This window comes from Suricata suricatta, chromosome 10 (assembly GCF_006229205.1).
Source record: "Suricata suricatta isolate VVHF042 chromosome 10, meerkat_22Aug2017_6uvM2_HiC, whole genome shotgun sequence".
Lineage (NCBI taxonomy): Eukaryota > Metazoa > Chordata > Mammalia > Carnivora > Herpestidae > Suricata > Suricata suricatta.
In genome coordinates, this window is record NC_043709.1 from 52,307,049 (window position 1) to 52,330,105 (window position 23,057).

Consider the following 23,057-nt stretch of genomic DNA (forward strand, 5'->3'; position numbering starts at 1 on the left):
CTTTATGTTTATAGAACACTTTAAAAACATGGGGCACTTGGGTGGCTCAATAGGTTAAGGATCCAACTTTGGCTCAGGTCATGATCTTGCAGTTTGTGAATTTGAGCCCTGTTTTAGTCTCTGTGCTGACAGCTCGGAGCCTGCTTCTGATTCTCTATCTCCCTCTCTCTCCAACACTCCCCTTCTCATACTCTGTGTCTCTCTCTCTTTCTCTCTGTCAAAATAAACAAACATTAAAAAATCTTTAAATGAACACTTTAAAAACAATTAATATATTTTAAAGCAAAATCAGCCATTCAGTTGAAAAGATCTAAAAACTCAAATTGCCAAATTAAAATAAAGAAATGTTTTTATCATTTATATTAAGCCAGGAATTCTACTTCTTGTAATACTGACCTTAATAAAGATGAGAGTTATTTAGCTATTGAATTTACCTTTAACTCCTGTAGTTTAGTATTATTGGGTTTTGCTTTTACAATGTTGGGTTTCCATGACATATGGCAGGATTAGCCCAAAGTCAATAAAGGGCTATTCTGTAGGGGTTCTGCTTACTCTTGACTACCTCACCTTTTATTGCTTACTCTCTTCTGGTGGCAAGCATATTTTACCTTTACCTTCTATCTCCTAGTTTTCTTTTACAGGATTGGGAAGCGAATAGGATAGAGAGAAAGAGAGAGAGAGAGAGAGAGAGAGAGAGAGAGAGAGAGAGAGAGAGAGAGAGAGAGAGAGAGAGAGAGAGAGAGAGAGAGAGAGAGAGAAGGAGAATAGGTCATACCAGGTAGTATAGATTCATTTTCAAAGGATATCTGAAAATAACTGAATACAATCTCTACTTTGCAACTTCGAAATAACCTCTTCTTGAAAGAGCTGTTGGGATAAATGTGGGGAGAGTTGATTTGGTCAGACTATTTGTAGGATTCAGATACTGAGATGCTTTTATACTATCTTGAAAGAAATAAAATGGGATATTCTCCACGGACACTTTGGCTGACAGAAAAATTTAAACAGGTATCATGATTAGAAATCTCAACCTCCAATTTCAATTACAACATATGATCGATTTGTGAGATTACTGAAGGCAAATGTCTGGCAGACAGGCAGCCACTGTTTGAGATTAAATTTCACAATGAAATCAACTTGTTGAGAGTGCCCTTGCATATGTGATATAAATGCGAACTACCTGCCTCCACATTTTAACTTTGAGGATTTCTTACAGGAGTTCTAAGGGGATTCCTTATGAACAGGTTTAGAATAAAGGCTGCTAATGTTAACTTATGACCAATTGACATTTCACCTATGTGGTAGTTTAAGGAGACCCTATTCAGTGAAACTGTATCACTTTGCTGTATGATACCAAAGGTATCATGACATGAAAGGAAGGTGTTCCTCTAAGTGGACTAAAAAAATCTAGGTAGAATTATTTTTGGTAGTACCAGTAACCTCTCACTAAGCAGTCAGCCTTTCCAAAGTTACTGAGAGTACAGAAAGATAAAGACACTGTCAGGAAGGATCCAGTGATTTTTAATTCACCATTTAGCCCAGGAGAGCTGCTCATGAGTACAAAAGCTCGTGAGTCAAGGTACCACGAGCCTTATAAACCTCATGTCATCCTTACATCTTTCTTCACTGTGGTTCTCTCGGCCACATCCTCACACATCCACGCCAACTGTGTGTCATGATGAATGTACACAGAGTACGCTGTGCTCTTCCAGAGTGCTACTAGGTGAATTTTGCTAACATGAGGATAGGGTATTAATGATACCGTTCAGTGCTTAGGCATAATTAGGTGTATGTCACTCCTGTTGAGTCTTGCTGATGATTTCACCTATCTTTTGCTTTGGAATAGAAATAGTGTATTCTCTAGAGCACTTGCCTTGTTTTCTCCTCTTATTTAGTGCAAAATAGGAGCTCTATAAACCAATCATGAAAATAGATTAGTCCTTGTTCAAAATGCAGTTGATCAACTACTTCTTAATAGGTTTTATAAGAGGAATGATCCCATTAGGAGAGTCTCTTTCAATGTCCACTAATGAGAAGTTCAACAAGTATTATAGTTTTTGTTTAGTCATCAGACAATCTTATTTATTCACAAGATGGTAAAGTATAGGAATTGTATGTTCAAAAAGTCAAAGGCAATGAATTAGTGTTTGTGACAGTTAATCTTGTGTGTCAAATTGTCTGGGTCACAGTACCCTGATATTTTGTCAACCATTATTGTAGATGCTTCTGTGAGGATGTTTTTAGATGTGATTTACATTTAAGTCTGTGAAGTTTGAGTAAAGCCCATTATCCTCCATAATGTGGGTGGACCCTAGCCATTCAAAATCCTGACCTCCTATGTCCTAATACAGTTGGATATTTTATTTGCAACAGTATTAAAAGATGGATAGAAGATATGAAATAGGAGTTACATTGGTAGTAATACCCATTTTTTTATGAGTTGTAACTTTTGCCAGGTACTATGCTATGTCATCTAAACAAAATATTTCTAGTAATTACCACATTGCCATTATAAGTCTTATTCCTTAGTACAGATGAGCAAAAGAGGCCCAGAGAAATTAACTTTCTTAAAGTTACTATATATAATTAGTTATATATAATATAATAAATGTATTTCTATAAATTTACTATGTAAACTTAAAATTAAACTTGAAGTTACTATATAGCTATATATAATAAATATAGTTCTATGAAGTTACTATATAATTAGTAAGTGACAAAGGTCAAACACAAATCTGATTCCAAAGTTTATGCTCTTTCCAATTAAATATATTGTTTCACAAGAAGTATAAAAGCTCTAGATGCCATGTAACCATTATAATGTAACTATTTTCTACAATATTTTCTCAGTTTGACTAATATTGACATGACTACCATTTGTTCTTCAAATGTTATGACTGCATAGTTGATATTCTTAGAAAAAATATTATGAATCTTCAACACTGGTGTGTGTATAATCATCCATATACAATTACAAGAGCTAAAGAACTAGATCCACCAATAAAAGTTAAGACATTTCTATAGTTAGAAATCAGATAAAATACTGGCAGTAGGTTTCACAGGGTATAATGTGAGGAATTGGCAGCAACATCAAGATGCATGCATTATACACATCCATAGGGAAGTACTTTTGTACTAAGATGAAAAGGAAAATAGTGTTAGTATCTGATGAAGCAAAGACCTCTTGAACTAGCCATGGGCATGCAGAATTATAACCAATGCACCAATATTCAAGTGAGAATCTTTGGAGCATTGTAAATCACTTAAGTAATCTTTTCTCTAAGACTTTCAATTGCCAGCTGTTGTTTTTGCTTAATACAAGGTCTATACAATATTTATAATTGTAATTCAATGACTTTATTTTAGGCATCCATATAATTACCCCTTATGATCAGGCTTCTCACTTGATTTTTTTATTAATTAAATTTTTTAAATATTTATTTTTCAGAGAGATGAGAGGGAGACACAGAATCTGAAACAGGCTCTAGGCTCTGAGTTGCCAGCACAGAGCCTGACACGGGGTTTATACTCATAAGCGGTAAGATAATGACGTAAGCCTAGGTCAGATACAGAGCCCCTGACTTGATTTCCGTGAATTACAGAATTTTCCAGTGCTGTTTACAAACTGTTTCCTAATATTTTAGGTATTGTACTTCATTTTGATGTTGTGCTGATAAAGATTAAACCAATGTTTTATTCAGTTATTAAAATAATATTGAATAACTACTATATGTCAGGGTCTATACTAAACCCTGGGGAGATATATCCATATTTATGGATTGATCTATATCAATTGATAGATACAGATATATAACATAGTTTTTGCCTAGGAGATGTTCCAACACATGATCTGATGGGATGGACTCTGCATTCGTCAGACTAGGCTAAAAAGAAAAAAATGAGCCTCAAACATCAGTAATTTACAACAAAGCTTTACGTCTTGCTCCGGTTATTTTCTCATCATTCAGGGTCTTCCTCTTTCCAAAACTAGACTAAAGTGTAGACAGGGTCTGGTATGTTGTTGGTTGCCATAGTACAAAGGAAGATAAATCTGGAGGGGTTTGTACTAGCAATTATATAATCAGCCCTGAAGCAACAAATCTGACCACAATTCTTGGTCAAAACTATTATGGACACACCCAACTGCAGCAGGTTCAAAAAGTGGAGTTTTCTTTAGGGGTTCTGGTTGAAGATGGCAACATAGGAAGATCCTTCCATGGACACACTAAGTCTATATGTATGGAACAGATTTTCAAACAAAACCTCAAGGCTGTCTAAATAACTCCTACACGTTGGGTAAACAAGAAAAAAAACCCACATTAAAGTGGGTAGGAGATACTGGGACACAATCTCACTATACACCTTACCCCTGGTCCCGCAACCCACAATTAGGAGAGAACTCCAAGCCTGGAGCTTCTTCCTGGGGAGCAAAGGGTTTGAATCTCACATTGGACACACTAACTTTTAAGAGAGACACACCTGAGAGACGAACTGCCGAGAGGTCTAGCTTTGAAAAACACTGGAGCTGTTGTTCATAAGCTCCACAAGGCTGTAGTGAATTGGGAAATGTCTCCTAAAGGGCTTGTGCACTTGGAGTCACCTGCCCCAGGGCCCTGCTCAGACGTAGCAGCAGGTCATGCTCAAACTATGAGAGTCTCATTTGCTTATATTAAAGTGTTGGCCTGAAGGGCAGGCATCTCATTTAATATACATATGTAGGACACTGCTGAAATGTTTTCTGGGGATGAAGACTGGCTGGCACCATTTCCACATCTTCCTTATGTTTTGCCCCAGCACTCAGGTGCCAACTTTTTTTTTTCCTGGCAGATACCATCTTTATGCTCCCTCACTGCTGTGCTCTACAGAACCAATGTCTCCAGAAAGGAGCTTATACACTTGTTGGGAGTCCTAAGTTTTGTGACTGCTACCCAATGGCCACCTCCAGATTGCCTGGGTCTGGTTTCCAACAAGGCTTATGCTTGTGGTGCATAGGAGTGTATGTATTTGCATACTCTAAAACCTGCTGTCTAAGGATATGGCTTACAATCAGCTTGAATACAGGTGCTGAATCTAGATCCCACCCCTTTTGGGACACTGATAGGTTGTAGCACATCCTTACACACTGGGAGCTAATAAAAATAAAATAGGCTGCTTGGACAATTATGCAGGTCTGAGGGATAACAAAGAGCTATGGCAGTGGTGAGCAAAAGGTACATCTCCTACATAAGGCCACTCCTTCAAGAGTCTGAGAGGTGCTTGTTTCATCTAATGCATACAGACCAACACAGAGAGTTAAGCAAAATGAAGAAACAGAGGAGTGGGTTCCAAATAAAAGAATATGATAAAGCTTCAGAAAAACTTTAATGAAATGGAGATGTTATATAATAGAAAGTTCAAAGTGATAGTATAAAAATACTATTTGGTATAGAGATACCAAATTCAAGAGAACAGAAAAACACATTGAGAACTTCAACAATGAAATAGGAAATATAAGAAGGTATCAAACAGAAGTCAAAGAACTGGAGAATACAATAATGAAGTGAAAAATACACTGTTGTGATTCAATAACAGACTAGAGGAAGCAGAAGACTGAAATCAGTAAATTAAAAAAACAGGACACATCCAATCAGAGGAACACATCCAATCAGAGGAACAACAAGAAAAAATTTGAATAACTGAAGATAGCTTAAGAGATTGGTGAAACAACATGAAGTAGACTAACATTCACATTATAGGGGTCCAAAAGAGAAAAGAGAAGAAATAATGCCTAAAAACTTTACTAACCTGGGGAAGGAAACAATTTTGATCCAGAAAATTCCTAATAAGAGGAACTCTAAAAGACCTCACCCAAACACATTATAATTAAAATCTAAAAAGTTAAAGGCATGGAGAGAATCTTAAAAGCGATAAGAGAAAAATAACCTGTTATGTATAGAAATCCCCCATAAAATTTTTTCAGCAGAAATGACAAGCCAGAGGGAGCAGCATGATGTCATCAAAGTGCCAAAAGGAAAAGACAAAAACAAAAACCTGCCAACCAAGAAAACTATACCCAGCAAATTTACCATTCAGAAAGAATTCAAGAAATAATAAAGGTTCCCAGACAAGAAAAAACCAGAAGTGTTCATCATAATTAAATTGGCTTTTCAAAAAAAAATGTTAAAGGGCTTTCTTTAAGTTGAAAAGGAAGGGCTCTAATCACGAATGAGAAAACATGAAAATATAAATTTCACTGGTAAAGGTAAAAGTAAAGAAAAAGTAGTGCATTACTCACTTACAAAGCTAGTATGAAGGGTAAAAGACAAAGTAATAAAATATTTAAGTACAATAATTAGTTGAGGAATACATAATATATAAGAAAAGACATCAAAAACACAAAAAGTGGGATGGGAGAGTAAAAATGTAGAGCTTTAGGGGTGCCTGGGTAGCTCAGGTAGTTAGGCTGAGGTGTTTGGCTCAGGTCATGATCTCACAGTTCATAAAATGAGCCACATTTTATCTGTGCCAATAGCATGGAGCCTGCTTGGGAGTCTCTCTCTCCCTCTCTGCCCTTTCCTCTTTCATGCCCACACACATGCACTCTGTCTCTCTCTCTTAAAATACGTAAGTAAACTTAAAAAAATGTAGAGGTTTAGAAAAGCTTATAATAACTTCAGTACAAACATAAAATAGACTCTTACAAATACCTAAGTCTCACAGTAACTACAAAATAAAAATCTTTGGGAAACAAAGAGAAAAAAAAATTAAACATACCACTCAAAGTCACCAAATCTTTAAGGAAGAGAGCAAGGAGAAAAGAAAGGAACAGAGAAGAGCTAAAAAGCAGCTAGAGAACAAATAACAAAATGGCAATAGTCCATACGTACCAATAACTAGTTTAATTGTAAATGGGCTAATTCTAAAATCAGAATATAGAATAGCTGAATGAAATAAAAAATAAGACCCATCTATATATTTCCTAAAACAGACTCACTTCAGATATAAGGAGACGCATAGACTTAAAGTGGATAGATGGAAAAATATATTCCATGAAAATGGGAGCCAAAAAAATCTGAGGTAGCTATACTTACATCAAACAAAATAGGCATTAAAACAAAGATTGTAATAAGAAACAAAGAAGGGTATTACATACTGATGAAGGGGTTAATCCATTGAAAGCATCTAACATTTGGAAATATTTATGCACCCAACATAGAGACACTTAAATATATAAAGGAAAAATTAATAGACCTAAAGAGAGAAATCAACAGCAATACAGTAAGTAGGGGGTTTTAATGCCCCACTTTTACCAATAGATAAGTCATCCATAGAAAGTCAATAAACTAAACTTAACCTACATGCTAGACCAGATGGACATAACACATATTTACAGAACATTATATCCAAAAACAACAGAATACACATTTTCTTAAGTGCACATGGAACTTTTTCTATGATAGATCATATGTTACACCACAAAACAAATCTTAATAAGTTTAAGGAGGCTGAAATGATATCAACTATCTTTTCTGACTATAGTGGAACGCAACTAGAAATTATAAAAATAAAACCTGGAAATTAAACAATATGTAGAGATTAAATAACATGCTCTTGAACAACCAGTGGGTCAAAAAATCAAAAGAAAAAAAAATAACTTGAGATAAATGAAAGTGGAAATATAGCATACCAAAAACTATGAAACACAGCAAGAGCAAAACCTATGCAACACTTGTAGGAGGGAAGTTCATTGCAATTAATGCCTACATTAATAAATAAGAAAAATCTCAAATAAGCAGCCTGACTGTGCACCTTAAGAAATAGAGGAAAAATATCAAATGAAGCCCAAAGTTAGAATAAAAGTAATGACAAAAAACAATAGAAAAGATCAATGAAACTAAGAGGTAGTTCTTTGAAAAGATAAACAAAATTAATAAGCCTTTAGTATCACCAAGAAGAGAGAGGACCCCAAAAAAACCATAAATGAAAGAGTAGTTATAATTGAAACTCTGGAAACACAAAGGATAATAAGAGACCACTATGAACAATTATACACCAATAAATTGGATAACCTAGAATAGATTAACTTTAAATAAAACACAACCAACCAAGACTGAATCATAAAAAAATGAAAAACCTGAGCAGACTGATTACTAGTAAGGAGATTGAATCAGTAATCAAAACCTTTCCAATTAACAGAAGTCCAAGACCAGGCAGCTTCACTGGTGAATTCTACTAACCATTTAGAGAAGGATTAAATTCCAATTATTATCAAACTCTTGCAAAAAACTGAAGAGAAGAAAATACTTCCAAACTCATTTTCTGAGGCCAACATTACTCTGATACAAAGACCAAAGGCCACAAGCAAATAAAATTATAGGCTAACATCCCTGATGATCATAGATGCAAAATTCTCAATAAAATGTCAAGCATCATAATTCAACAGTACATTAAAAGGATCATATCCTATGATCAAGAGGGATTTATTCTAGGGAGGCAAAGATGATTCACCTTTGAATCTGATGATTCATTGGCAAATCAATAAATGTGAATACACTTCATTGACAAAATGATGAGTAAGATTATATGATTATCTCAACAGAGGCAGAAATCATTTGACAGAATGATTCGACAGACTCAACCGCCATTTATGATAGACACTCTCAACATAGTAAAGGCCGCATATGACAAATCCACTGCTAACATCATACTCAATGGTGAAAAGCTGAATGCTTTTTCCTTAAGATTAGAAATAATAAAAGGATCCCCACTCTTGCCACTTACATTCAACATAATATTTGGAAATGTTAGGCAGAGTAAGTAGGCGAAAACAAATCAAAATTGGGAAGGAGGAGGAAAATGGTCACTAGTTACAGATGGCATGATATTATGTTATGTTTAGAAATTGTAGAGGACTCCACTAAACTCCTAGAATAAATGAATACAGTAAAGTTGCAGGATACAAAATGAGTATACAAAGATCTGTTATTTCTATAGAATAATAAACTTTCAAGAAAAGGAATTCAGAAAAATATTCCATTTATAAAAAAAATAAGATACACAGAAATGAATTTAACCAAGGAAGTGGTTGATGAAAGAAACTGAAGATGATGCACATAAATGGAAAGATACACTGTGATCATGGACTGGAAGAATTAGTGTTGTTAAAATTTCCATATTACCCAAAGCACTTTATAGATTCAATATAATCCTTATCAAAATTCCAATGGCAGTTCTCACAGTTTTAGAACAACCAATTCTGAAATTTATATGGAACCACAAAAGACTGAATAGCCAAGCAATCTTTAAATTTTTTAAAATGTTTTTTATTTATTTTTGAGAGACAGAGAGAGACAGCAAGAGCAGGGGAGGGTCAGAGAGAGAGGGAGACACAGAATCCGAAGCAGGCTCCAGGCTCTGAGCTAGCTGTCAGCCCAGAGCCCGATGCAGGGCTTGAGCCCATGAACCATGAGATCATGACCTCAGCTGAAGCCAAACACTTAACTGACTGAGCCACCCAGGTGCCTCTAGCCAAGCAATCTTTAGAGAGAAGAACAAAACTGAAGACAGCATGCTTCATGATTTCAAACTACATTAGAAAACTATAGTAATTAAAATAGTATGGTGTTGGAATAAAAACAGACACATAGATCAATTGAAGAGAATAGAGAGTCCAGAAATAAAAACATGCATAAATGGTTAATTAATTTACAACAGAGGAGCAGAGGATATATAATGGAGAGAGGATCATCTCTTTAATAAGTGGTGTTGGGAAAACTGGATAGCTCCAAGCCCAAGAGTGAAACTGGGCCCCTATCCTACACCATACACAAAAACTAATTCACAATGAATTAAAGATTTGAATGTAAATCTGAAATAATCTAACTCCTAGAAGACATAAATGGTCATCTCCTTGACATTGGTCTTGGAGACTATTTTTTTTAATTTGACCCCCAAAGCAAAAAAGAAAAAGGAACAAATGCAACTACCACAAATTAAAAAGTTTCTGCACGGCAAAGGAAACTGTCAACAAAATTAAAATGTAACCTACAGAATGGGAGAAAATATTTGCAAATCATATATCTGATAAGGGGATAATATCCAAAATATATAAAGAATATAAACAATATCCAAAAGTCATCTGATTAAAACATGTGCAGAAGATCTAATTAGACATTTTTCCAAAGAAGATATACAGATGGCCAATAGATATGTGAAAAGATGCTCAGCATCATTAATCATCAGGAAAATTCATATCAAAAGCACAATGAGATATCACTTTACACACATTAGAATAGCTATTATCAGAGAAATAACAAGTGTTGGTAAGGATATGAAGAAAAGGGAACCTTGTGTACTCTTGGAAGGAAGAATCACCATAGAAACAGTATGGAGTTTCCTCAAAAAAACAAAAATAAAAGTACCATATGAGCCAGTACTCTCCTTCTAGGTATTTATCTGAACAAAAATACTAACTTTAAAAGATAGATGTACCGGGGCACCTGGGCGGCTTAGTCATTTGAGCGTCCAGCTTCGGCTCAGGTCATGATCTCGCAGTTGGTGGGTTTGAGCACCATGTCAGGCTCTGTGCTGACAGCTAGCTCAGAGCCTAGAGCCTGTCTTCAGATTCTATGTCTCCCTCCCTCTCTCTCTCTCAAAAATAAATAAAACATTACAAAAAAACAAAAGATATATGTACCTCCATGTTCACTGTGGCATTATTTATGGTAGCCAAGACATGGAAGCGACCTGTGTATCAACTGATGAGTGAACAAAGAAAATGTGTTAAGGTGTAGGAGTACACTAGACGTGCCTCATCCTATGAATATAACTAGATAACTATAAAATCATCCTAAATACCCCCAAAATTGACCTGAAGACCAGGAGAACAAACTCTACAACTAAAGGTAGAGAAGAGGCCATATAAAGGAAGGTGGCAAGGTTGGAGATGTGGTTTGGAAGAGCAACAGATCATAGACACTGCAGCAGGGAGGGAACCACAGACACAGAAAAGGGTCAGAGGCAGACTAACACAGGGGAGGATGGGAGAAGGCCTGAATTTTGTTACTTCTGGCAACTGTGGTGCTTAAAGCTTGGAGTTTTAAAGGTCAGCAGGCTTGGCTCAGATCGAGCCTGGAGGGCATTGCACTGATCTTGCAGAGAAGGTAAGCAAACAATCCACAGTGTGGAAATAGCAATCTGAAGAGAACCTGGGGCACACAGTGGGGGCGTTATTTGCTCTTCCCAGAGCATGTATCAGAGAGCAGTGTTCACAGAGAGACCCCTCTGGAAACAAAGGAAATGGCTATTGCCATTTTCTTCCCCCACCCTTCGGCATAAGCACAGGGCCACCTGTGGGAACAAATGCAGAGCAGATTCTTGCTAACTAACTAGCTTACACTAAGCCCTGCTTCTCCAGCCCAGTGGGACCACCCTTCACAGTCACGTTTTCTCAGTCCCAGCTTCACAGGCCTCCTCCCCCAGATAATTGCCCCAAATACCTGCTCACACCACATCTCCTAATGTGGGAGGGGTTTTATGGAGTCTCAGTTCCAGTGGTGGTGGCAACAGGTCTCATTTCATAAGCAGACCAGAGCACACCTAGTTAAAATGAGCCACCTTCAGGATAGGGACCAAATACTGCTCACAATAGGCAACGAGAGCCTCTGCAGATGACTGGCCTAAAGGATAAAGCACCCAAGACAAAACAGCAGTGCACATACATTACACATTGGAGATACTCCCAGTAGCAAGGGCTCTGGGGAACAGGGGACACTACATGGCAGGGCACCACAGGACCTCTTCTTCATAATGCCATTACTCTTAAGAAGAGGAGACATAGCTGACTCTCCTAATATATAGAAAGAGACACAGAGACTTGGCCTAAATGAAAAGATGGAAAAATTTATTCCATATGAAAAAACAGTACAAGGCCACGTTCAGAGATATAAAACAGATATAAGTCACATGCATGATGGAGTATTTTAAACAATGATCATAAGAATACTAATGAAACTTGAGAAAAAAAGTGGAATACATGAATGAGACCTTTCACACAGACATAAGGAATAACATAGAGATAAAGGCTCAGTAAACAAAATGAGACACGTGTGATGGAATGAACATGTTTGATGGAAAAGCAGAGGAATGAACTGGTGACCTAGAAAACAGAGTAACAGAAAGTAATCAAGCTGAAACAAAGAAAAAGAATTATGCAAAACGAGAATAGACTTAGGGAACTCAGTGATGTCATTAAATGTGATAACATTCATATTATACGAGTTACAGAAGAGAAAGAGGGAGAAAACATTTATTTGAAGAGACAGTGGCTGAAATGTGGAGAAGGAAACAGACATCCAAATCCAGGAGGCACAGAGAACTCCCCAAAAAAATCAACAAAAGCACATTCACACCAAGACATATTGTAATTAAATTGGTAAAATATAGTGATGAAGAAAAAATTTTAAAAGTAACAAGATAAAAGAAGACAGTTACATACAAGAGAAGCCCCATAAGGCTAGCAAGGAATTTTCAGAAGAAACTTTCCAATCCAGAAGGGAGTAGCATGATATATTAAAAGTACTGAATAGGAAAAATCTGCAGCAAAGAATATTCTATTTAGGAAGGCTATCATTAAGAATAAAAGAGATAAACAGTTTCCCAGGCAAACAGAAACTAAAGGAGTTTGTAACCAGTAAATCAGCCTGGCTAGAAATTTTAAAGGGGACTCTTAGAGTGGAAAATAGAGACCAAAAGTGATCACACAAAGGTAGGAAACACAAAAGTAGTAAAAATGAATATTTCTATAAAAATTCATTCAAGAAATTCACAAAAAAAGGATATAAAATATAACATATACCAAAAAGAGAAGTAAAGATGGGTTCAAACTTAAATGGGCATCAACTTAATGTAGACTGCTGTAGGCAGAAGAGGTTATACACAATCCTAATGGTAACCATATTAAAATAAAAACCCTAGGGGATGTCTGGGTGGCTCAGTCAATTAAACATCTGACTTCGGCTCAGGTCATGATCTCATGAGTTCCAGCCCCATGTCAGGCTCTGTGCTGACAGCTCAGAGTCTGGAGCCTGCTTGGGATTCGGTGTCTCCCTCTCTCTCTGTCCCTCCTCTGATCACACTCACAAATCTGTATCTGTCTCACAAATAAATAAACATTAAAAAATTAAATAAAAACAAAAAAAACCCTAGTAAGTATGCAAAGTGTAAACAGAAATCAAATTATGTCACTATAGAAAATCAACAAAACATGAGAGAAAGACAAGAAAGGATCAGGGGTAAGCTCCAGAAACAACCACAAAACAAGTAACAAAATGGCAATAAATACATATCTATCAATAATTACTTTGAATGTAAATGGACTAAACGCTCCAATCAAAAGACATAATGTGACAGAAGGGATAAAAAATAAGATCCATCTCTAAGATGCCTACAAGAGACACATTTTAGACCTAAAGACACCTACAGATTGAATGTGAGAGGGATGGAGAAAAATTTATGATGCAAGTGGATGTCAGAAGAAAGCAAGAATAGCAACACTTATATTGAAAAAATAGACTTTTTAAAAATGTTTTTTAAAATTTTTTAAATGTTTGTTTCTGAGAGAGAAAGTACAAGCAGGGAGGGGCAGAGAGACCCACACATAGATAATCTGAAGCAGGCTCCAGGTTCTGAGCTGTCAGCACAGAGACGAATGTGGGGCTCAAACTCATGAAGCATGGATCATGATCTGACCTGAAGTTGGCTGCTTAACTAAGTGAGGGACCCAGGCACCCTGACAAAATCGACTTTAAAACAAAGACTGTAACAAGAGACAAAGAAAGACACTATATAATAATAACTAGGACAATTCAACAAGAAGATGTAATGATTATAAATATTTATGCACTCAACATAGTACCACCCAAATACATAAAACAGTTAAGAACAAACATAAAGGAAATAATCACTAATAATACAATAATAGTAGGGGACTTTGAGACCTCACTTACATCATCGGACAGATCGTCCAAACAGAAAATAAACAAGGAGACAATGGCTATGAATGGCAGCCTGGAACAGATGGGTTTAACAGATATGTTTTCAGAACTTTCCATCCTAAAACAGCAGAATACATTCTTTCCAAGTGTACACAGAACATTCTCCAGAATAGATGACACAGAACAAAATAAGGCTCAAAATTAAAAAAGATCAAAGTCGTACCATGTTTCTTTACTGACCACAGGCTGTGAAACTAGAAGTCAACCACAAGAAAATATCTGGAAAGACTACAAATACACAGAGGTTAAATAACATGATACTAAATCATCATCAAGCAGGAACTAAAAGAAGAAATAAAAAGGTACATGGAAAGAAATAAAACTGAAATCCTATTGGTCCGAAACCTTTGGGATGCAGCAAAAGCAGTTCTAGGAGGGAAGTTTATAGCAATACAAATCTGCCTCAAGAAGCAAGAAAAATCTCAAACAACTTAACCTTACACCTAAATGAGTTTGAAAAAGAACAAACGAAACCTAAAATCAGTCTATATTAAAGATTACAGCAGAAGTAAATGATATAGAAACTAAAAAACAAAAACAAAAACAAACAAAAAAAACAGATCAATGAAACCAAGAACTGGTTCTTTGAAAAAAAAAAAAAGTCCATAAAACTGATAAACTGCTAGTCAGACTAGACTTATCAAGAAAAAGAGAGGACTCAAATAAAATCACAAATGACAGAGAAGAAATAACAATAGCACTGACATACAAAAATTATAAGAAAATAGTGTGCAAAACATTATGCCAACAAACTATAGACAACCTAGAAGAAATGGATAAATTCAGAGAAATATGTAAACTACCAAAACTAAAACAAGAAGAAATAGAAAACTTAAACAGATGACCAACAAAGAAACGGACTCAGTAATCAAAAATCTCCTGACCAAAAAATAAGAATTCACAGGTGAATTGTACAAAGCATTTAAAGAAGACTTAATACCTACACTTCTAAAATTATTCAAAAAAATAGAGAGGGAAATAAAACTTCTGGGTTCATTCTATGAATTTACCCTGATACCAAAACCAGATAAGACAGCCTTTCAAAAGAGAACTACAGGCCAATATCCTTGATCCACATGGATATCAAAATCCTCAACAACATACTAATAAACCAAACTAAAAAATACATTGAAAAATCATTCAGCACAATCAAGTGGGATTTATTCCTGGATTGCAAGGGTGGTTCAGTATTCACAAATCAATCAATGTGATACCGTCACCTCAGGAGTAAGGATACAAATCATGTGATCATTTCAGTAGGCACAAAGCATTGGACAAAGTACGACATCCATTAATTATAAAAACCCTCAGCAAAGTGGATTTAGAGGGAATGTACCTCAACATTGTAAAGGCCATAGGTAATACCATCCTTAATGGGGAAAAACCCTGTTTTTCTAAGGTCAGGAACAAGACCAGGATGTCCACTCTTACCACTTTTATTCAACATAGGGCTAGAAGTCCTAGGCACAGCAATCACAAAATGAAAAGAAATAAAAATCATCCAAATTGTAAAAAGGGGAAGAAGTAAAATTTTACTACTTGTAGATGATATGATATTATTCATAGAAAATTCAAAACACTGCTGGAACTGATAGATTAATTCAATAAATTTGCAGGATACAAAATGCACAAAATATGGTTGCATTCTATATACCAATAATGAAGCGGCAGAAAGAGAAATTAAGAAAATCATCCCATTTAAAATTGAACCAAAGATAATAAGATATTTAGGAATAAACCTAACCAAAGAAGTCAAAAAGACTTGTGGGGGGCCTGAGTGGGTAAGTTGGTTACGTGTCCAACTTCAGCTCAGGTCATGATCTAATGTCTCATGGGCTCGGACTCCATGTCAGGCTCGGTGCTGACAGCTCAGAGCCTGGAGCCTGCTTTGGATTCTGTGTCTCCCTCTCTCTCTGCCCCTCCCCTGCTTGCACTGTCTCTCTCTGTCTCTCAAAAATAAACATTAAAAAAAGAAGAAATGGAAGACTTGTCCTCTGAAAACTGTAAAATACTGATGAAATAAATTGAAGATGACACTAAGAAATGAAAAGACATTCCAAGCTTGTGGATTGGAAGAACAAATATTGCTAAACTGTCTGTACTATGCAAGTCAACCTATATATTTAATGAAATCCCTATTAGAATACCAGCAGTACTTTCTGAATAACTAGAACAAGCAGTCCTAAAATTTGTATGGAACTGGCCCTGAATAGGCAAAACAACCTTTAAAAAGAAAAGCAATGCTGGATGCATCACAATTTTGGACTTCAAGTTATATTTCAAAGCTATAGTAATCAAAACAGTATGGAACTGGCACAAAAACAGATACATAGTTCAAGAGAACAGAATGGGAAACCCAGAAAGAATCCCACAGCTATATGGTCAACTAATATTCAACAAAGCAGGAAATGGAAAAAAGTCTCTTTAACAAATGGTGTTGGGAAAACGAGACAGCTACATGCAAAGGATGAAACTGGACCGCTTTGTTACACCATTTGCAGAAATAAATTCACAGTGGATTAAAGATCTAAATGTAAGACCCGAAGCCATAAATATCTTAGAAGATAACCCATGCAGCAACTTCTCTGACATGAGCCACAGCAACATTTTTTTTTAGATATGTCTCCTGAGGCAAGGGAAAAATAAGCAAAAATAAACTATTAGGACTACATCAAAATAAAAAGCTTCTGCTTAGTGAAGGAAACAATGAACAAAACCTAAAGACAATGTGAGAAGGTATGTGCAAATGATATATCTTTAGTATCCAAAATATATAAAGAATTTATAAAACTCAACACCAAAAATTAAAACAAATAATACAATTTAAAAATACACAGAAGACGTGAACATTTTTCCAAAGAAAACATCTGGATGACCATCAGACACATGAAATGATGTTGATCATCACTCACCATCAGGGAAATGCAAATCAAAATTATAAAGATGTATCACCTCACACCTGTCAGAATGGCTAAAATCAAAAACACAAGAACCAGCAGGTGTTGGCAAGGATATGGAGAAAGGGGAACTCTTTTGCACTACTGGCAAGAATGCAAATTGGCCTAGCCGCTGTGCAAAATAGTATGGAATTTCCTCAAAAAATTAAAAATAGAACTCTACACTCCAGCAATTGCACTATTGGTATTTATCCAAAGAATATAAAAATGCTAATTCAAAGGGATACATGCACACCTATTTATAGCAGCATTATTTACAATAGCTAAGATGGAAGCAGTTCAAGTATCCATCAATTGATGAATGGATAAAGAAGATGTGGTGTATAGCTAGAGTTTATTATGCTAAGTGAAATAAGTCAGAGAAAGACAAATATTATATGATTTCACTCATGTAGAATCTCAGAAACAATAAATAAGCAAAGGGAAAAAATGAGAGAGAGACAAACCACGAAACAGACTCTTAACTACAGAGGAAAAACTATATGGTACCAGAGGGGAAATGGGTGAGTGGGGTGGACAGGTGAAATAGGTAGTAGGGATTAAGGAGTTCACATGTTGTAAGGAGCACCAAGTGATGTATGGAATTGTTGAATTACTATATTGTACCCCTCAAATTAATATAACACTGTGTGTTAACTAATTGGAATTAAAAACTTAGAAAAAGAGAAAATGTTATGTGTGTGTGTGTGTGTGTGTGTGTGTGTGACACACACACACAATGGAATATTTCAGCCATAAAAAATAAGGAGATTTTGCCATCTGCAGCAATATGGATGGACCTAGATGGGATTATTTTAAGTGAAATATGTCAGACATAGATAGGTGCCATATGGTATCTCTTATTTGTGGAATCTAAATAAAAGTAAACAAAAACAAAAACAAAAAACACAGAGCACCAAGCTTATAGATACAGAGAACGGATCGGTGGTCACCAAAGGTGGAGGTTGGGGCTGGGCCAAATGGGTGAAGGATGTCACAAGGCACAATCTTCTGGTTATAAAATAATTAACTCATTGGGATGTTAACTATAGCATGGTGACTATCATTTACACTACTGTATTGCATATTTGAGAGTTGCTAACTGAATAAATCTTAATAATTCTACACAAATTTTTTAAACTATATGGTGATGGATGTTAAGCAGATGCTTGTTGTAATTATTTTGCAATGTATACGAATATTGAATCATGTTGTACACCTGAAACTAATGTCAATTATATCTCAAAAAAGAATTTTAAATATTTTTAAAAGTACAATATTTATATGCCTAAAGGATGTTTTGGCACTCTCTCTATAAATTTGGAGTTTTTTTTTTTAACTCTGTGTGTTGTACCCATCAATGGAAATAGAACAAAATCATACTTGAATCTGAATTTGCTAAGCATTTGTTGAACATCTATTTAGTGCCAGTCATATTTGGAACTAGATCAAAAGACAGATATAGTCAAGATTTCTGTTGAATGGAGATCCCAGTTCTTCTGCACAATGTCTTGTCCCATCTACAGTGGAAGTTTGACACATTTTTTTCTGACCTATCTCTTCAGATTATATAACTCATAGTATGAGACACCAGATTAGTTAGGAAAGACCACACTTTTCATAAGTTACAAAAGGCAAACAAGTAAATGATAAAGTTGTCATTCTAAATCATCCATGCCTAAAGGATGCATTAAAAAATTTTTTTTAGTGTTTATTTTTGAAAGAAAGAGAGCCAGAGTGTGAACAGAGGAGGGGAAGAGAGAGAGGGAGCCACAGAATCTGAAGCAGGCCTCCAGGCTCTGGCTGTCAGCACCGAGCCCAACGCAGGCCTCGAACTCAAGAACTGTGTGCGATCATGACCTGAGCCGAAGTCAGATGCTTGACTGACTGAGCCACCCAGGCACCCTAGTATGCATTTTTAAAAATAAGAACAACAACCATTATTACACTAAAGAATATAACCTCATTCTATAGTCATACCACATACCAAGAGCTAAGAAACATAGTAGTCAGAAACATATTCTAGAGCTAGTATGCCTAGCGATTTAGTCTAATACATAAGCAAGAAAGTGTTGTTCCTTGGGAAGGGAGTAATAATCTGTTTTTAATTTAATAAGACTTTTGCATGGAAAAAAATTGCTCTAAGACTCTGGAATGTTTGCTTTGCCTTAATCACTCACAATGGATGCATTGCTAGGAGCTGTTTGTCTATTTTTACAACGGGTCCTATTTGCCTCAATGAGAAATGGTTGCTCTGTTCTGTTGAGAATGTCTTCAAGACTGGTGTTAACAAGTAAGAAACCAGTGTGTGGAGTCATATTACTTGGGTTCCTATCCTAAACCTGCCACTTGTTAGCTGGTGGCTTGAGCATGTTACTTAACAGCTGTGTTCCTCAGTTTTTACATCTGTGAGATCAGGACCATAGTATACCCACCACACAGGGTCCCTATATGGAATAAATGTTAGTATTTGTAAAGCACTTAACACAGTTCCTATTCAAGGGTAGGGGCTATATTTACTTGTTAAGTAAAATACATCAATCAATAAAGTTAATAGGTATATAAAATGAGCCAGCTTTTTCAGAACTGAAACATGAACATTATATTTCACGTAGTCAATCATATGCAATACACACTAATGTAATATTTCAAAATTTCCCTTACCACGTCCATACATATTATATACATGGTCTTTAAAAAGGAAAAATTCTTCAAAGGTTGTTTTGTGAACCTATTCCCTTTTGGACTAGCTACAGAAAGATCATGCTTTAGTAAGGAACCACAAAGAGGAACTATGTGGATTCTAGAGTGTGTAATGGTAACAGGGTCTGGGCCATTCCAGTTACCTCATCACAGGCTGGATGGAACCTGTTGTATTTGTCGATTGTAAAGGCACCTTTCCTAGGCTTATGCTGAAGCAGCAGAAACAGCTTTTCCTGCACAACCACTAGACAATAGCTTTTCGGCAATGTATCTTGAGGGACTTATCAGAAGCTACCAATCGAAGGAGGCAGTGTTTTTTTCCCCCGGAACATTACAATTATTGTCATTTACTCAACAGGTATTTCTATATCCATTTGTACAATTCAAAGACTGCCTCACCAAAAAAGTTTCCCTTTGTAGTTAAAATGTTTTCTTAACTTGAGAGAAAGAAATGTTATCCTAGGGTTTATGTGCTAGGTTTGTGGGTTATGCTTTTTTCTTTTTCATGTTAAGGTTTTTGTACTTGTTTGCCTATGGCAATTTACGATGAAGTTAGCTTGGAGTCCTTGGTACAGCAGTAGAGGACTGTTTTATTGAATACTGAGCCATTCTTGCCTATTTTGCTGTTACTAATACAACATTAATGTTCTTACTAAATCACAAAAACAGCAAGTAGAAGCTGATGCTGAAAGTGTTTATAGATATTCAGCAATTAGCAGAAGCTAATAATTCCTATTTATGGAATAACAAATAAAACCCAAGTGATTTTTTTAACCTCAGTACATTTCAAACCAAATGTGTTATATATAAATTTTTGCTTTTAGGAAATAACAGAAGTTATGTTAGACCTGATATGCACAATATGCCCTCTTTATAATTTATCCTGACTCTAGTATTACCTGCAGACTTTACAGAGGAAATTTGTAGCTTTGGAAAGGACTCTGTATCAGAGAGCCAGAAATACACCCATACTTAATGTCTTATTATAGAATTAATTTCATAATTTATAATGACAGTGGAATACTCAGAATGCTAAGTGTACAAAGTTATGTTTTTGAAAATATTTATTTAAAAGTACTGTTTGTGCTCAAAAGTTAGTATTTATTGTATCCTCATTACAGGCATTATTGAAGTTAATCTTCATAGTAGTGTGGTGAGACAGGGACTGTCTCCACGTGGACGAAAGGGAACGGGTGTTTTGCAGTGAAACAACAGGGCCACACACTTAAGACACTCTAGCCAGAAGCAGCCATGGCTGCATGATGCTCTGACCCCATGCTCTTAATCACTGCTTATAATCACTGCTTCCTGATTCTCTGAAAATCTTACATTTATTATTTTCTTTATCATCATCATCATGCACTTTCATAGAGTGCACTTTCACTCTATGTAGGACACACTACCTCTTAGACAACTTTTAATTATTCATGGTAAAGAAAAGGAAAATAAAAGGGAAATTGAAATTCACAATGATCACTTTTTAATTTTACTCAAAATTAGGAAGACACCATTAAAATGCTTTTCATTATGGTGCAATAGAAATAACAAAAAAATATCCAGTACGTGAACCCCATACTTATGAAAGTATCAGTGTTGTTAAATCTATCTAGATTTTGTAAGAAGCTTCTTTTGACCTCTTTGTTATACTGAATTTTCTATCTCAAAGGTAATAGTGTGTGCTATAGTTTTAATCCAAGTTCATGACCTTGGAGTGCAATAGTAACTGATAATATTATAGTCAGTCTTTCATATTACAACCTCAATGTCTCACATTTACGATGGAAAAGTTGAAGAAGTTAGTACAGAGCTACACCCAGGAACCCTTCCTCAATGCCAGCCTTAAAAATTTATTGCCAACTTGATATGATTTAATAGGTTTCAGAAATGTTTTATGCTTCAAGAAATGTTCCTTTTTTGCAATCACAGTGGCTGAAATTCTTGTATTAGAGAATCATTCATTTGCAGCTTTAAGATTTCAACATTCAGTAGCTGTTTACTAAAATTCAAATTTCCATAGTAAAGATGAGCACTGTATATGAATGAAGTTATAATTTATTGTCCATAACAGGACATATTTCCAAGATAAACCCAACAGGAAGTCAGGACAACAGATGTAAATCAGGACTACTACTCAAACTGGAAAATAGAGTTACCTCAATTGTATCCCTGCTACTTAGTATGTGCTTAATCAATATTAGTCAAATAAATGAATGGAAGAACCAGATGTACAGGCCCTATTTCAGTAGGTTTGAAGCCCCAGAATGAGGATTTCAGTCCCTAGACTGTTACTTACTGCTTAGATGCATCTTCTAGAAGTTTTGCTTAACTTATCTGAACTTGTTTCTTCAACTGTAAATTGGAGATAATAGTAATTAGTAAGAAGTCCTAATAACTGTAAATAGTAAATGGGGATAGTCTCAAAGGATAATTCTGAGGGACACAAGAGAACATAAATGTCCACCAAGTTGTCTAGATTCCAGCAATTATGATCTAAGAGGTGGAGGCAAAAGAAAGGGTGAGGTTTCCATGAGAAGGATCAGCTGTCTTTGGTATTTTAGTCTAGACCAGAAAGAGAAGTCTGCTGCATTTCGCTAAGCAAAACTCAACTTCTCTTTGCCTTCTAGAACACTAGCTTCTAGGGTGCCTGGGTGGTTCCGTCCCTGAAGTGTGTCACTCTTGATTCAGACTCAGAGTCATGAGATGGAGCCCTGCATCAGGCTCCATGCTAGGCGTGGAGACTACCTAATCTTCTCTCTCTCCCTCTCCCTATGCCCCTTCCTCATTCGCACACACTTGCTCTTTCTTTCAAAAACAAAAACAAAAATCTAGCCTCTATATTTGAAAAAAAAAGTGGGGGAGGGGTCATCCTGAACTAAATAGAGTATATTATCAGTGTACAAAAGAGAGAGAGAGAGATTGAATGCACAATATTATTTTGGAAGTGAATCAATCATCGTGATACTTGTTTACATTGTTCCATTGTAAGAAATTTGATGGCATTTCATTTGTACCACCATACCTGATGTCAAGTGAGCATGTAATACTTAGGTGTAGGATAACTGTCACCACGTAATATTTCATGAGAAAATTTTCCTGACAGTGTTAAGCAGCAGTATGGAAATTATTCAACAGAGAAGTGCATTTAAAAAAATAGGATAATTTTTAACTGAAATGTTAACTGTAATGAGTATGCCAGAATCGACCTTGATGTATCTATTTGGACATTTTCCACATCCCAAGTGGTTAGTCTAATACCAATTAAAGCATCACACATTGCTATTATCTTCTTGCATTATTATTTTCATGAATTAATTTTGTTTTAAAAATCAGACCTTTTCCAAACGAGAATAAATTTAAATATCCAAGGTGCAAATGTGAAACTGAT

The 23,057-nt window shown here is 35.8% G+C and overlaps 1 protein-coding gene across 3 annotated transcripts in view; it reads left to right on the top strand.

Annotated features, from left to right (window-relative positions):
• TAFA2 (TAFA chemokine like family member 2) overlaps window positions 1-23,057 on the top strand; it is a 463,489-nt gene that overhangs the window by 427,702 nt on the left and 12,730 nt on the right. Inside the window, exon 5 of one of the 3 annotated variants that reach the window (XM_029953103.1) lies at window positions 3,449-3,538. The exons of the other annotated variants lie outside the window; for them this stretch is intronic. Within the exon in view, the coding sequence (XP_029808963.1) occupies window positions 3,449-3,535 (87 nt within the window). The 3' untranslated portion in view covers window positions 3,536-3,538. The remainder of the gene's footprint in view (window positions 1-3,448; window positions 3,539-23,057) is intronic. 3 annotated transcript variants of the gene reach the window in all.